At 31.6% G+C, this 17,519-nt stretch overlaps 1 protein-coding gene across 9 annotated transcripts in view; it reads right to left on the reverse strand.

The window, feature by feature from the left end:
- Window positions 1-17,519, reverse strand: part of LOC145283636 (F-box/LRR-repeat protein 12-like) — a 738,609-nt gene that overhangs the window by 143,866 nt on the left and 577,224 nt on the right. For all 9 annotated transcript variants that reach the window (XM_080132593.1, XM_080132590.1, XM_080132591.1 and 6 more), the window contains one exon: window positions 9,499-9,765. In XM_080132593.1, coding sequence (XP_079988719.1) covers window positions 9,499-9,765 — 267 coding nt within the window. The remainder of the gene's footprint in view (window positions 1-9,498; window positions 9,766-17,519) is intronic.

The raw sequence follows: 17,519 nt of genomic DNA on the forward strand, positions 1-17,519 counted from the left end.
ATCTTGTTTATGCCACATCTTTGTATTTCAAAATATTATTATCCAAAATATTAGCAGTAGGAGCTGAAATTTGTCAATTAAGATGCACTTTATTATAATATTATATGTATCAATATTTAAATAATGTACATCTTCAACCAAAATTTCAAATCCTAAATCTAAGATGAGTGACTATTTAGGAATACCATGCTGCCATAAGTTTTGATAAAGAAGTGACTGTAGAGTTGCTTTCTTGAATTTGAATAAACTCGTGAATGATATGAATTCACCTCTCATCCTTCTATGTGAAATAGTAGGGTAGACTAGACTCCCAACCCTTCCTAACGCAACTAATCTAAGAAGAAAAAGTCTGAACTAATACTGGTTCTATTTTTCAGAATTTTTGAGATGAGGATTGATAACTTGTATTATTCGGACTACTGTTCTCATTTTGGATGTCATTCTCTCGACATTTCAACTGATGTAAGCTTCAACCTTCTTTAAGAGTAGATTATTGAACTTGGGAATCTTTCTGTCAAACTTGGAAATATGTATGTAATATCGAACAGAACTTTTTGATATTCTGTACAGATTCTTGAATCGGATGTTACATCAGCTGAAACGTTATGAGAATAATACTCAAGATGAGAACAGTAGTGCAGATAATCCAAATAATCAATCCTTACCTAAAATATTCCGACTTTTTTCAGATGTGTCTTGTTGTACTCAGGAATTTTTATGTTGAATTCAGGAAGAGTTCAGTTCTAAATTCCATAAAGATTTCCAAGTTGGACAAAATGAAGATTGGAAGTTCCATTGGCCGAAATGCTCTGAAAATAAAATCTTAGACGAAAACAGTTGTCTTAATAAGCTAAATAACATTGGCTTACCTTCATTTATCACAAAATTTATTCCATTAATCTTGGATTTTTCCTTTTATTTAACTTAACCAAAGTTAAATCAGAAGAAGTGTGATTGGGATTGTGCAACTCTTGCTTCACTAAACACTCTTCTTTAAACAAGCCACAAGAATATTGATTGGTTCTAAGAGTAGAAGGATACTTTATTATAATGTAGAATGTAATCTAGAGTTTCTCTGTTTGTAATAATTACATGTTTTGTGTTAATTAGAGAAATCAACGTGACCAGAACAGAACCAATAAACATCTTGCCTAGATTCAAATAAAGACGAAAGAAAAAAAAAGGAAGAAAATTATTTAAGAGATTAAAAAAGTAGTTGATGAGTAGAGAATTTTAAAGTATCTAGTAAGAGAAGATTCATTTTTAGTAAAGTTTTCTCCCATGAAGATCAGTAAGAGACAATTTTGTTAAAAACTAGCACGACCTGTATTTCGGCAATGCCCAGATAAAATAAAAAAAATTGATTGGATAATATACCCGACGTTGCCCAGGAATCTTTACTTTCATTTTGCCCGCCCCCCTTTAAACTGTCTCTTTTTGCTATGACGTCATATGATGTCATATATGATGTTACCATGTATGACATAATGATATATGATGTCATCTGGTAAGACGTCATACATGATGATATATGTGCAGTATACTTAAATACATGATGACGTCATACATGATATATATATATATATATATATATATATATATATATATATATATATATATATATATATATATATATAATATAAAGCTGAATGTGTGTGTGTGTGTGTGTGTCTGGTCATGAATAGGCTCCTATATGGTTGACTATTTTAAAAAACTGATTACATATAATGATAGAAGATGTATCGAGACACAGGAATGGGTATGTTTGATCTGGCAGAACGGTGGTTTATTAAAATTGTGGGGTCTGCATTCGCACCTGATCCACAAAGTATGGAAATAAAAAATTTAAAAATTAAAAAAAAACGTTTACAAGTGTTTTTGATATAGATGTACATAATAATACTTTGATAAGTATGTTTTAACTTAAATAGGGATGGTATAATAAAATTGCGATGTCTGCGTTCGCGCCTGGCCTCCATAGAATGGAAATAGACACAAACTTTAATAAAGACTTTTCATATCTATCTGCGTAAGTATACTTTGATAATTATGTTTCAGTTTGAAAAAGTATGGTATAATAAAATTATGGGGTGTTCGTTCGCACCTGACCTCCATAGAATGGAAATATATCACAAAGTTTAACAAGGTTTTTTAATATAGATCCACAGAATATTGTGATAAGTGTTTCAGTGTGAACAGGTATGGTATAATAAATTATGGGGTTTATCTATTTTATTTTTACTTTCATCATATTTTGCTTTGGTTTTGATATCCCCAAATTCGAAGCTATCTCTTTACAATCCTTCCTTTTCATAACCTATCATCTATATATATAAAAGCGAAAATGTATGTATGTATGTTTGTGTTGTGGTGGCACACATTCATTTGCATATGTGGATAGTAATTACACATAAATAGGAAGACTCAGTTAGTCTGAGTGTGTGTTCACCAGAAGCCACCGAAGGCCGCCGAGAGCAGATATGTTTCTCCAGCAAAGACTCTCTTATTTGACACCATTATGTAAATATCCTGTAAATATACCTTTTCCTAATACACTTCTTACTTGATCTACCTTTGTTGAGTCGTCATTTGTATTGCTTTCTACGTTACTTGTTTCAACCTGCAAACTTAACAGTTTGGATGTCTGCTAAAAACTTTCGACGGACACAACGAAAATTCATAAACTCTGTATCACATCGAAGCTCCATCCTTTGCTTGAAAAATATCGAAAAATCGGCCAAAAACGTAAACTTTTTCACCCCGAAATTGACAATTTTCGACAGGGGGGGGGGTCAACAAAAACGGTCCTCTCGTGACAATGACCGATTCTACGCATGCGTCAGATGACGTCGTGACCTGATTTACTTTAAATAGTTGAAAAACCGAACAAACTTCATGTGCCTCGCGTTAGCTTAGTTGGTTAAGACCTTGGTTCATTATCTAAACGTTTTGGGTTCGAATCTTGGTGTGAGATGCTTTTTTTTTTCGATATTTTAAATTTTAATATTGAACCAGTGTTATTTAAGCCATTTTTCACGTAACGTTCATTTTTCTGCTTTTTTTTTTACTTGGCTTATTCTTAGCGACACCCAAAAACACCCGGGTACCCACCGATTTTTTAAATTTTAATATCGAAATAGGCTTATTCAAGCCATTTTTCACGTGTCCGTTTTCTGTTTTCATCGTTCGTTTGCCTTACGTTAGTTTTTTTTTGTGTTTTTTTTTATTGTTTGATCGCCGCATAGCGGGGAAAACAGAAACTGACTTCCGCAACTTGACGTTGTCGCACCTGCTAATTTCGGTTTATAAACGTCAACTTAACACACTTATCAATTCATCTGTTCCAGTGGTCGGGATGGTAAGGTCGCAGCGGTTTATTTCCTTTCCACCTCAGCGTCAAACGTTCGGGGTTCAAGCCTACCTGTATACTAAAACTATTCTTTTTCTTTTACACCTCCAAACAACCGGCCAACGTTTTTTTTTAACAGGGTTGTTTTAATTTACCCCCCCCCCCAAACACCCGGGAAACGCCGCGTACCCCCGCTAGTACTTTCATAAATCAGAGTCCATTTTCTGTAGGCTGTTTTTTAACCCAGTCAATGACGTGTACTTTTGCTAGTATATATATATATATATATATATACATATATATATAGTTACTTTTTTGCGCTCTGTTGCGAGACAGCACGTCATTTGTTTTGTGTTCTGTTCAGGAAATAGAAATTCTTTTAACTGATGCAATTATCATAGAGGTGGTTTTTAACAGTCACTAAATTGTAACCCTAAAATCAAAACAAAAAAACAATAAATACGTTATATAAATTAGGGAAAATTTATCAACGTTAATTCTATTTTGAATGACAACAAACATTTTATGTATCTTCGTGGGTGCCCGGAAAACTCGTCCCGGGAAAACTCGTCTCCGGAAAACCCGTACCCGGAAAACTCGTACCCCGAAAACTCGTACCCAAAAAACTCCCCCTTTTTACTAAGTAGGAAAACTGGTCCCTTATTCAATAAATATCGATTGAAAACACATTTTATTACCGTTCTTGAAGGAGATATTGTTTTTAAAAGAGACTATGCACCCCCATAATATTTAAAAAAATTATTTTTAACTCTTGCTTAAAAAAAATAAACTTGATCACGGAGTCAAGATACGAAAAACGAAACCAAATATTTATTAAAAAAATACTCTAGTTTTAACATTTTTTGTGTCATTACGAAACAAAAATAAAGAAAGAAAACACGTTTTATCAAAGAAAGCAATTATTTTATTTAGAAGAATTAATTCAGCTTAAATAATTATTGTGTTATTACAAAACAACAAAAAAGAAAACACGGTCTTATGTAATTTTGGTACCGCGCTGAAATAATAACGTTATTATTTCGAAAGCCATTTTTAACATGGGGAGGGGAGGGTATCGTTTAAAAGTCATTTCGAGGGCACTTGTGCAATACTTAAAAATATACAAATTTATTTTCTTTTGGAGGTGGGGGAGGCTGGTTTTAAAACTATATCTACCTCAGTATTTTCTTTAATTTTTGGACAGTTTTTGTTCAAAATTATTTACTAAGTAATGTCGAGTGCGACATTACTTGTTATTTCTTTTTAATTAAATAAACTCTTTAAAATAAGTTTGAACACCAAAAACTTACAAAGCTAGGTAGAAAACGAAAACTTAGAAAAATCAATTTAATTTTTTTAAAACAATAAACATGTAAAAATATTTTTTAAAAATATTATGGGATGTGCATTATTACCTAAAAATATACAAATTTATTTTCTTTTTGAGAGGAGGGGGGTTTCGTTTTAAAACTATATCTATCTTATATTTTCTTTAATTTTCTATTTTTGAGTAATTATCCTCCTAAGACGTGATCCACTTATATTGGACATTTTTTGTTCATAAGTAATATTCGACATTACTTTTTTTTTTTTTTTTTTAACTAAATAAACTCTTTTAAATAAGTTGAAAGACCAAAAACTTTCAAAGCTAAGTAGAAAACTAAAACTTAGAAAAATTAATTTAATTTTTTTAAAACAAGTAAAAATATTTTTAGAAAATATTATGGGATGTGTATTCTCTTTTAAAGGCAATATCTTCTTCAAGAACGGTCACAAAATGTGTTTTCAATCGATATTTATTCAATAAGGGACCAGTTTTCCTACCTAGCAAAAGGGAACGAGTTTTCCGGGGTCGAGTTTTACGGGTACGAGTTTTCCGGAGACGAGTTTTCCGGGGACGAGTTTTCCTAAAATCGATTATGCCACATGCATAGTGTAGTAATTCTTTGTCTTCAGCAGATTATCTTGACAATAACTAATGGTGTAATTGGTCTAATAAAAATATCTGATAATTTAGTTAGACACAATCTTTGGAAGATCAAACTGCAGCAAATTACAAATAGCAGGAATAACATGTTTTCTCAAAAGAGTTGTCAGATATAAATTTAACATTAAGGTGAGGAGTCATCATGAAGACCTATCTCAGAAAACTTCAATCACAAAAGTTGCTGAATTTTTGAGAGTGTCAAACTGGAATACCAGAAAACAAGGACGGTAACAACATATGAGACCTGGGAAGTTACGGTAGAAGCTTAAGCAGGAGTATATAGACAAGAATGCTTCATCCCAATAGCTCATGAATGGGAGACTTTGATGAGGAAAGACTCATTGTAACTGGTCAAGATCAGGTTTTACTCATAAATGTCTCTTCCATGTTTTTTATTCAAATTTATTCGTTTGTTTAAAATACAATCATATTGCATTATATTGAAGAGTTAAGTATTACATGTTTATACGTTAAGGATAAATTTGTATCTTTGCGCATGCGTAGATATAATTCATTTAGTCGACTTACATCTGACAAGTCTCAATTTTTTTTTTTAATTTTGGCACTTTAGTGTTTATTTTTACTGGTTAAAAACCAAATCGAATTTGTTCCACAGGCCCAAATCCTCTATATATCAAGTTTTAAGTCTGTAGACCAAAAATTGACAGGAGTTTGGTAGAAACAGTCCCTAAGATAGACAGACAGATTACTTTTATATATATATACTAACGGGAAGACACGACGTTGTTCAGAATTGAATGATGATCAACAAATGTTCTACACGCCCATATTTTTTATTGTCATCGAAATCAGTGAAACCACCCATTTTTTAATCAAATTGATTGCTTGCTCCATTAGGGACCCACTGAAGTGTACGGGGGGGGGGAAGAGCTTCATATGCCTCTCTGCAGTGACTTAGTTTAAAATACATTGTAGTCTACATTGCACTGTAAAGAATTCACTATTAATTTTATAAAATTATCTGTAAATAATGGCTTCACTTAAAGTTTAAAATGAAAAAAAGTCAAGTGTCATGGTTCAATTGTGCTCTAAACAGAGACATTTATTTAAGATGCGCCCCTGTCTTATAAAAGAATTTACAGTTGATTTTATAGGCCGGGTCTTTCTACCTGTATGCGGTGATAAAGCTTCTGAAATCCGTTTGTCATGTTAGGTTGTATAAAAGTATTAATTTTGGTCAGAATCTGATTTCCGTCTTTAATCGGATTTTTTTTATTATCGATTTTTGATACTTATCCGACACATTTCAATATAAAAAAAAACTACGTAAGAACACTTCCAGGCACATCAAGTACATGCGTTTAAATTTTTTTTTAGTCGGCTTAGTCGTTTCTGAGTCCATAGAGAACGAACTCATACACAAAGTTCATTTTATATAACCACAGATAGATAGATACATTTCTTCCCATTTTATTTTTTCTTTCTAACCTGCAAAAAAAAAAAAACAAAAAAAAAACAAGAACAATTACACCCATCCACGAAATTTTTTTACAATCGACTCAGCCGTTTCTGAGTCCATAGAGAACGAACTCACAAAGTTCATTTTATATGACCATAGACAGATAGATAGATTGATAAATACATTTCTACCCTGTAAAAAAAAAAAAAATACCAAGAACGATTACATCCATCCACAAACTATTTCGCACCTTTCTCCTAATCCATGCTAGATGCACACAGTCATACGATCTATAACTGGTTGAGTTTCGGATTGTGTGAAACAAGTAACTGTTAATCTTCAGTCTATTTTAATTAGGGAGGAGGAATGGTAGGCATGGACAATTTAATGGCTGCTTCGGTAGGGGGGCATGGTTTTTAACGCCGGTTAATCATAATATATTTTTTTTAATTTTCGATTACTTTTTTATTGTATTTGAAAGATTATAGTTTAAAGTTAACTTCTCAAAGAAAAAAGTGTATGAAATAAAAATACATGGAATAATTATATCTCAAATCTGACAAACCCTAGATTTCACGAAAAATTGATTATGACAAAAATCGCGTTTACATTTTTCTGGGAATAAAAATATAAGTTTTCTGGAATTATTTCCAAGTTAAGTATTAAGTTAAAGTCTTAAGATAATGAATTAATACAATAAATGTACTTAACTTTTGCTAAAAAAGTAATAATTATCCCAAAAATGTGACACTGGTAGGAACGGAACTTGTTTATCGTATAAAAAACAAAAAAACAAACTCTGGCGGCAAAATTCAAATACGTATGGAAGGACAAATTAGACATAATTTGTTTCTTTATTTAATATTATTCCGGCATACCGAGCGACTTTTTTTTTTGAGTCGGAGATCCTCCTTCCTTCATTTAAAATGCATGAAAGTTAATTAAATTCATTAATTATACTACTGACAATTTATTCATTGAAAAAAAAAGTTAGCAGCATTATTTTGTAATATTAATACAGAATTACAGTTGGTTAAGAAAACAATAATTATTGAAAAAATTACAAACTGAAAAAATACAGACTTACGTTAAAATTTATCATAATGTTTACGTAAAATTTAAAGTTGATAGACACAAACAGGCTGGTAGTTGAAGAGAGGAAGAGGATGGGCAAAACAGACTGGTTCTCTTTTCAACTCTGCCCATCCGTACTTACCGACATGGAACGTTCGTATAATTTTCGCTATTTTTTTTTTTTTTTTATTAAAGTATTTTCTATGTTCCTGTTTTTCAATTTAATTTTTTTTACTTTATTTTCCAAGAAAAACAAATTCTTGCGTTTTTTATTTACTACTGAAAACCATAACTTTAGTAAAGGTATTTTTTTATTTAAACAAAATAATACATTTTCACTGAGATTTGAATAAAAATAATTAGTTCATTATATTCCATGATCATTATATGATAAATACTGAAAATTTCATTAAAATTGGTTAATTTCCTGATTTTTGGGGAATTTTAAAGTAAAGGGAGGGGTCAAAATGTTTATACATTTTGAGCATCGGCATTCATTTTGCCCATATCTAAGGAATGAAGATAAAGTTCAAAACGACATTTCTAAATCTTTTAAGATCACCAGCCAAAGAGAAAGCTTTTATTATCTTCTTTGCTATATATCACTTTTGGACTTCCTGTTAAGACGTCATTCCTGAAACGTTAATTCTTGTCTGGATTTCGCTTTTACTTAATCTACCTTCATTTGGAAAATTTTGTTTTCAACACTTTCACATCTAAATATTTCTACATATATGAATGGCGATCCTTGTAATCGAAATAAGATTATATCATTGAAAAGTGGATTGCTCCCATTTTGCAGGTTTTTGTTTCTTTTTGCAGGGATTTCGATTAAATGTGAGGATCACCTGACTGCGTGACGTCGTTGAGGTAGAGTAGTCTTTTCCACCTCTCCTAGATTCACCATGAACGTCTTGAGTCAAAGGTTAGAACTTTGCGAGGGGTGAAAAGGGGTAGTAAGAGGTTGTAAACATTTGGATAGTCTCTTAGAATGGTGTCAGCCATTGCACCATTGCAAATTACGTCAACTGCCTGATTAATTTTGAAGAGTTCCCAAAATCAGTCAAGACAAGAAATTGGATGCGTTTGGTTCCAAGTGCCTTAGCAAGATTCTAGGAGTCAAATGAAGCAATCGAATTACCAACCAAGAAGTCAGAGATCTACTAACCAGCAGGTAGTACCGTCAACAATCTGCAAACGACGTCTACACTGGCTCGGATATACTCTAAGATTGGCACTCGAGAGAATTGTTAACTAAGTGCTCCAGTGGACCTCTGATAATAAAAGGGGGAAAAACAAACAAACAAACAAACAAAAGTAAACCGAAAACCGAGGATCGAGAGAGATTTAATTGCAATGAGAAAAAACTAAAGGGATACTGTGGATTTGGCTTCAGATTTAAAACGATAGCACATATATTGACTGCCTCACGCATCGCAAGATATCAAAGTGCTAAGTCTATGTACGCTGTTGTAGAACAGACGGATGAAGACCATGATAATATGATTGAAAAGTTTAAAAATATAGAACAAAAATACAATGTTGGTGATTTTGAAGACACCGAAGGCTTCTTTACCTGTATTTATCCTGTGTCAGAGATTTGATTCAGCCAACACTGATGGCCTTTTTTTAAAATTTCTCAAAGAAATAAGAGAATAAAATTCTTACCTGTGTGTTGTAGCAACAGTGTCTTCAGCTTTTTGCATTTCTGAACCAAAAGATTGAATGAAGAACCTTTCACGCGCAGGCAGAAATTCAGTGCCAAAACTTCGAGGTGGATGCAGTTTGAGGCGAGCATTTCAACATGGCTGTCGTCAATGAAACCGATTCCGTACATGTTGACAATTCGCAGATTGGGCGTATGGGCTTTGATCTTGCTAATGTTGATGACTTCATAATTCTCCTCCTCCGCATCGGACGACAACTCAAACGTTCCTGCAATTGAAGAAAATTCTTTAATATACAAGATGCAAAAAGATAATTGAAATATCTCCAAATAAATGAAGCACAAGAGCTTAAATATCACCTATTTTTTCTCCATCACTCCTTCATTCGAAAAATAGTAAACTGACATATCTGTTATTACATTCCTCTTGCATAACTCTTTTTACTTATATGCTGTTATTATTATTATTATTATTATTATTATTATTATTATTATTATTATTATTATTAACTCACTAGGAGTAGTCGCACAAGCCATCAAAGATTGCTCTTTGAAAACAACTTGTGGTGTTCCCTGGATTCTGAGTGACAACAAGTCTCCCCAGATTTTCAGTACTTTCCACCTCTTTTGATAACCTTTGCAAAAGAATTTGCATTATCGCAACAGTCGCTTACCATTCATTCCTTGTTGGCTGCGACCATTAGTCTTCACTGAGATTTGGGTGGCAATAAGCCTCCGTAAGGTCCCAGTTTTCTTTGCACTCATCCAGCAGAGGTCTGGCTAACGATTTCTCTCCTCGGTCTTTCTATCCCCCTTCACCCTCTTTTTTTTTTTTGGAGGGGGTTATAACCATAAATGGGCACCACACCAAATAATAAGTGGGAGGCCGTATTTTTCAATTATACAGTTTCAGTTTTCATGATTCCTGTGATGTTCCTTCATGTTTGTATCTGTAGCCAATTCCGTGTCGTTTATGCGTGGTGTTAGTCTCCACATTCAAGGGGGTTCCTTAATATATTTGCAGTTTTCATTATTGAAATTCGTTGTATCTTTTCTGCCATCCCTTGGATTCCAATCCCTCCCAATCTTTTTTCAAAGTTTTTCGGTATCGTTCCTAGCATTCCTACTATCAGTGTTGTTATCTTTACTTTCTTCATTCTCCAAATCCCTTTGAGCTCTCTGGCCAGTTCCGTGTATTTGCTTTGCTTTTCAGTCTCCTTGCTCTTCACTCTGTGGTCTGCTGGCACGGCAAAGTATATAATCTGACAAGACTTTTCCTTCTTGTTAACCATTATGATATCCTGTCTTCTTACTTGGATATTATTATTATTATTATTATTATTATAATATTATGGTCTAATATAATATAATATAATAATATAATATGGTCTATGGTATAATAATAATAATAGACTAAAAAAAAAAAAAAAAAAAAAAAAAAAATAATAATAATAATAATAATAATAAAAAAGAAGAAATATATCAGATGACGGTTCTGGAAAAAAAAGTCACACTTTCTCCAATGCTCACAGACATTGATAAATATCAGAGAGTGCTTGAATCAACGTACCTCAACAGGGAGCGAGAAAAATCTGCAGATAGCAAAATGAGAGATAGCCGAGTTGTTCAGTTAATTATCAATTGTGACTAATTAGAACAATTAAAACAGAATTTTCTTTAAACATAACCCAATCCCAGTACTAAAAGTATATTTTAACATGTTTTGTGTTATTAAAGTATATATATAAAAAGCATTTATTAATATATACTGCCATATCATTATTCGAATTTATGAAATGATGTGTGTATATTATATATTGGTTATTATTTCAAATCCACATATTTAATTTATACAAGATGTTATTCATTTTTTTATGAAGTACATCTTACACGTGTTCCGTTGAATAGGGGAACACTACTAAACAACTCCTCAGGGACAAATGTATGTTTGTCAAAAAACTAAAAAGTCTTTTACGTGGAATGAAAAAATATTTGAGAGAAAATAAAATTTTTTTTATGAATCTTCCGGATCCCTTCGCTACCTTCCTTTTATTTTCCGTCTATCTCATGTATTTTAGCATCTCCTTCCTAATCTAACCTTAGGCTAGTTGTCACATTACCCGTATATGTACCCTAGCTCTTTCCTCCTCTTCTGCTGCCGAGGTATAATCCCTATTTCTGATTGATATTTCCTATATTGAACTGACAGATAAATCAATATGCACTAATATATATTTTATTTTGTTTTGACAATAATTTTCTTTATATATTTATATTATGCTCCACCCTACATGTTGAGCTTCTATATCTTGATAAGTCTCCATTTGAAAGAATTTTCAGTATTCAGTTAATCCCCGCTCATATATATATATATATATATATATATATATATATATATATATATATATATATATATAAATTAATATATATATATATATATATTAATTTAAGTACCGATTTACTATGCCTCCCCACGGGGCAGAGTTAGACACCAGGGTCGTTTTTTAACGTGGAGAAAAGGTACAAAAATAAAAAATTGTCTTAGTCGTGAAGGACTGTTCCTCCACCGAAAAAGAACCAGAAATGGAAGTGCAGCATCTGAAGAACAGATACTACACTTTGAGATATTAAATCTTTTATTCATGTTAAAAAAATACAGTCAAAATCAACGATGAACAAAAAATTTAGGCACATGGCCAACTCAAAAGGGGGGATTGTGGGGGTCGTTGGTCATCCTTGTCACTCCAGAACTAAACAAAGTCAAAAGTTTCTCCCAGCTAGTATCTTCTTTCACCATAATACCGCATTCACCCTTTCATATCGGGGGACGTCCTACTTAACTCCCAATTTTTAAAACATTTTTTATTGACGTGTAAAAACAAAAAAAAAATAACAATAAAATGGTACAATAATTCATTTGTGTCGAGGGCGGGGGAAGAAAAAACAAAAGGTGATTAGTAGGACCCTCCCAACCCCGTCTAGTTGATAGACTGCCCGTTCCACTCTTGACCAAAATATTAATTTAAGTAGGTTCCAAAAAAATGATAGACTAAATAAAGTACATGCTGGTTTAAAGATGTTAGGCTTGTTAAAGCTGTGATTGAAACATCTTTGTAACTGTATATCCAAAGTATGTTTGTATAAATATATTAAAAAAAAATGTGGTTGGAATGTTCATTTAGAAAGAAAAATAAAATACAATAAAACTGAAGATCGATATTCCAATATATGTCAATAGTTTTTGCTGTATCATTCAAAATCTTAAAGTTTCTTGTTTTCTGACAAAAGAAATGCAGAATTTTATTTTCTGGGCTCTTATATTTAATGGTGCAAAGAATTCCGTATGCAGATGAGTTTACCAAAAGGAGAAAAGAGAGAGCGAAAAAACAAAACAAAAAAACAAAAACAAAAACAGTTGGCATCTATTTTGAACCATTATGCAATGTGTTCAACGAGAGGAACAGATTTTAAACATCTAGTCTCTGTATTTTATTGATTCACTTTCTAAAGAGAACAAGTTGTTTTAAGAGCTTCAGTTTTAATCTCCCATCGACGTTAAAATGCAATTAAATAAAATTCCGGTGAGAGTAAAAAAAGTTTCTTTTTGTATTTTGTATCATGTTTCTATTACAGCTTGACTCTTTTCAAGTAAAAAAAAAAGAAAAGATTAAAAAAAAAATGTCTATCATTTATTGTCATGGGTCAGCCAGAAAGTTCTAAATATTTTTGAAAGAGTGCACATAAAACAAACGAATTTGCGTTAGATAAGGATGACAAAAATAAACAGAATTCATATTACAACACATTCTCAAAATAATAAAACGTTACGACTGGAAAATTTATTTCTAATGTATACAATTATATCAGCCGGCTTTTCAAAATCAAGCCTGAATAGCAATGTACCTGAGAAATCGATATTTGTCTTGGAATAGCCTTTTTTTTTTGCAATCTGTTATTGAGTTAATTTAGTTAATGTATTTTTAATATAGTATTTAAGTCGGCTAAGATTTAGAGTTAAGGGTCTCAAAGTTAAAGCATTTTTCGTTATTGACCTAAACAATACCTGTTGCTTACAAAAAAAAAAAAAAAATTCTACATTTCTTTGCGTCTGATTTCGGATTCAGAATTATATATTTTTTAATAGACATAAATCTACTTATTTTTAACAAGTAATTGCCTATATCATTAATAGGTAAAATATTTTTCCTTCTAACACCCATGCATATTGATGGATACAAAGGGACTTACAGATTGTACAAGCAGAAAAAATAGATCTTTTTAAATCTAATCTTTTACTATATTGATTTACTTTTAGGAGGTTCAGTTTTAATCTTTCGAAGAAGTTAAATTACAATAAAAAAAAAACCCTGCTGAGAGTAAACAATTATTTTTTTGTTTAAAATATTGCAGCATGTAGATTTAAAAAATTCTATTTAACATTATATAATCAATTCTTAATTAATACTACAATATTTTAAGCTATAAATTTATTATCTTTTTTTTACTAAAATATTTTTTCTTTTCCAATTTTAACAACTAGTCCTTTTACTTTCCCATGTTTATATCTTAACCATATTACTTTTTATGCTCACATTTTTCTATGTAATCCATGATTTTTCCAGACTTTGCTTTGAAAATAAAATTTTCACTCTCTCTGTTTCGCTTGTTATCTGTGAATTATTAGCGACAGTACAGCTGAGCGACAGATCGAGACAGTAGCAAATTATTAGCGACAGTTTTTTTATATCCTGTCATGTCACCATCTCCGCCATTCCCAGCTGATTTGAGGTAGCGTAACAAATTTAGTTGCTATGGTAACCAAAAGCCATTAAAAGAAAACGTCTCTCCGTTCCTTACAGATTCTGAGAAATTTTGAATACAGTAATTTTTTTATAACTTTTGTTTTACTGAACGAAAATTAGCAATTTTCTTTCAACATATAGTTGAGAAGGTGATCTATGAACTGTAAAAATTATTTGAAATTTGGTCGCAAAATGAGTGAGCGGTGAAGGTTTAAATACGTTCTAAATGAGTAAAATTAACACAAATTAGCATATTCGAACACGGTAGTGTTTGAATGATATATACATATATTAATTTAAAAAAATTGTCGGCAAGTAAAATTATTTTGAAAGGGAAAATATAAAATAAACAGATAAACTGCTTTACAACACGCTTTTAGATGTGAATTCTATGCATACATATATTAGTTTCGTACTCACAACTTAAATGAACCACTCACAATTTTTAACCCCAATTAACATATAATATATAATAGTTCTTTGTTTAACATAGCATAAAATCGTTTTATATGAATAATATTTTCTTTTTATTTAAATAAATTTTTGTAGCTTAAATCCAAATAGAAATATTATACAATTTAAATTCATACGATAATAATAATAATATGAATAGCTTTTACTCATAAAACAAAGATAGCAGCCTAAAGTAAGCACACAATATGAGTTCTTCGCTAGGCTTCTTTTTACCACGTACATGTTCATGTATTTTTCTTCTGAAGAAAATTTCTGTTTCACTAATTCATAATACAGAAGGAAAAAATGTTAACATTCATATATTATTGTTGTTCCCCGTAAACGAAACATGTACCGAAGATGGATATGTTGAATAGAATAATGTTTAATGTAAATAAAATCTTGGAACTTGGAATATAGCGAAATTGTTGTTCATATATATATATATATATATATATATATATATATATATATATATATATATATATATATATATATATATATATATATATATATATATCCCAAACCTCTGGCCTTGATGGAGGGGAGACGAAAACTTGCTGCTATGGTTTCAAATGATCTGAAATAACAGCAAAGGGGATAATTGATTCCAAATATTTCTCATATGTTATATCTCCCTTCTTTTGGAAATAGGGTACGATTATGAACATCTCCAGTATCAAATAATTTTTATACACTGTGAAGTTTATTTTATGTATGAAAACCAAAGAGGGGAGATATAACATATGAGAAATATTTGGAATCAAGTTTCCCCTTGCTGTTATTTCAGATCAGTTGAAACCATAGCAGCAAGTTTTAGTCTCCCCTACATCAAGAGGTTTTGGGGAATATCAGATATTTTGTAATTCATATGCAAAACTAGGAAACCAGATGACTATGATTGAAACATTTTATGGTTGTAAAAAAGTGCCAAAATAGGTTCTGGATGATGGATGATCCCCTTAATGTGCGACCTTAAGGGCAAATGTCATATAACTCACTACACAATTCAGGTTAGTACCTTTCCAATGGACCTTCATTTATTAAATTCTGATCAATAGTCGCTGATATTTAGAACTTATAAAATTGCCAAAAAAAAGATAATTTCTCTCTCTCTCTCTCTCTCTCTCTCTCTCTCTCTATATATATATATATATATATATATATATATATATATATATATATATATATATATATATATATATATATATATATATATATATGCTCATATCTTTGGTTCTATGGGACGAAACTACATGAAAATTTGCAGGCTTTTTGAAGATTATAGTACTATTTTAGGGTTAAGATTTTGATGATAATTGGTAAAACTATATTTTAAAACCAACAAAATATGCCCACATTTTCCTACATTTGTATATATAGTGTTCTGCAGGCCAGCTTTAGTTTTGCTACTTCGGTTGTCTTTCCTGTTGCCTTGCCAGACCACTAATATATAAATTTAAAGAATCTACATAGAATCTAAAAGTGTATTTTTATGTAACATATATGGAAGTGTTCTTGAATCTCTAATTGCACCCCTGTGTGTGCTATAAAGGCATAACCCTTTAAAATTTCAAATATGTCCTATTTTTAAGAAATTTAAATCATACATTAAAAATTTTCTGGTGAAGACAATAGAAATTGTCTCGAATCTCTAGGCTGTCTATGTATTGTATATCTATGTGCCCTCTAAAATGACTCATGAAGGACACCCCTCCCTTTAAAATTTCAAATATGTATATTCGATCTGAGTGAAATTAAAACTATATGTATAAGGCACTAATTCAGAAATTAAGAAATAAAACTCCAAAGGTAAAAATCTAGTCAATGGTAAATGTTGTACAGATAGATTCCGACCCAGAAAATAACAATTCTCCTCTCTTTGTCAGAGACATCCCTCATGGAATGTGAGGATTAAAGGACAAAATAAAGAGAGTTATGAAGTTGTCGAAAGTAACTTCTTAAATATATATTACATAGTAGTGATCCTGATTCAATCTTGAACAAAATCAGGTCTACCTGCTAGTTCATTATAAAAATAATCGAAGAGAAATAAACAGGATGATGGTAGCAAAGTTGACCAATTGTTAACTATAGAGCGGATACTTTAGATTGTTTAGCAAAAACATGTCCTTTGGAACACATTTTCCACCTACAAACGTGTTTATCGATCAAAAAGAAATAGCTACAGTTGACAACTTCACCTACATAGGAAGCTACATGAACAAAGAAGGCATGATTAACAATACAGAATAGGTAAGGACTCAACAGCATTTAAGCAGCTCTGCAAAACCAAGAGAAAAATAAATGACTTTTAGATCTAAATTAAGATTCTAAAACAACGTCTTGTCTACACGGCTATATGGCAGTTCAAATCGACACTTCAAAATCAGCTAATAGAAGAAATTAAATGTGTTTGATTCCAAGTACCATATAAGAAGCCTAGAGATCAAATGGAACAAACGTATTACCAACCAAGCTATTAGATATCGCATTAACCAGCAGTCAATAATCTGCAAACGACGTTTAGGTTGGCTCGGCTTTAATCTAAGATTAGCACCAGAGAGAATTGCCAACCAAGTGCTTCAATGGACCCCTGATGGAAAAAAAAGAGAGGAAGACCAAAAATGAAATGGAAACAGACAAGAGAGAGAGAGAGAGAGAGAGAGAGAGAGAGAGAGAGAGAGAGAGAGAGAGAGATCTGATTGCAATGGGGAAAAGAAACTGGGTGGACGCTGTGGATCTGCCTTCAGATCGAAAACGATGGC

The sequence above is a fragment of the Euprymna scolopes genome, chromosome 8 (assembly GCF_053919585.1).
Source record: "Euprymna scolopes isolate OS-2025 chromosome 8, ASM5391958v1, whole genome shotgun sequence".
Taxonomy (NCBI): domain Eukaryota; kingdom Metazoa; phylum Mollusca; class Cephalopoda; order Sepiida; family Sepiolidae; genus Euprymna; species Euprymna scolopes.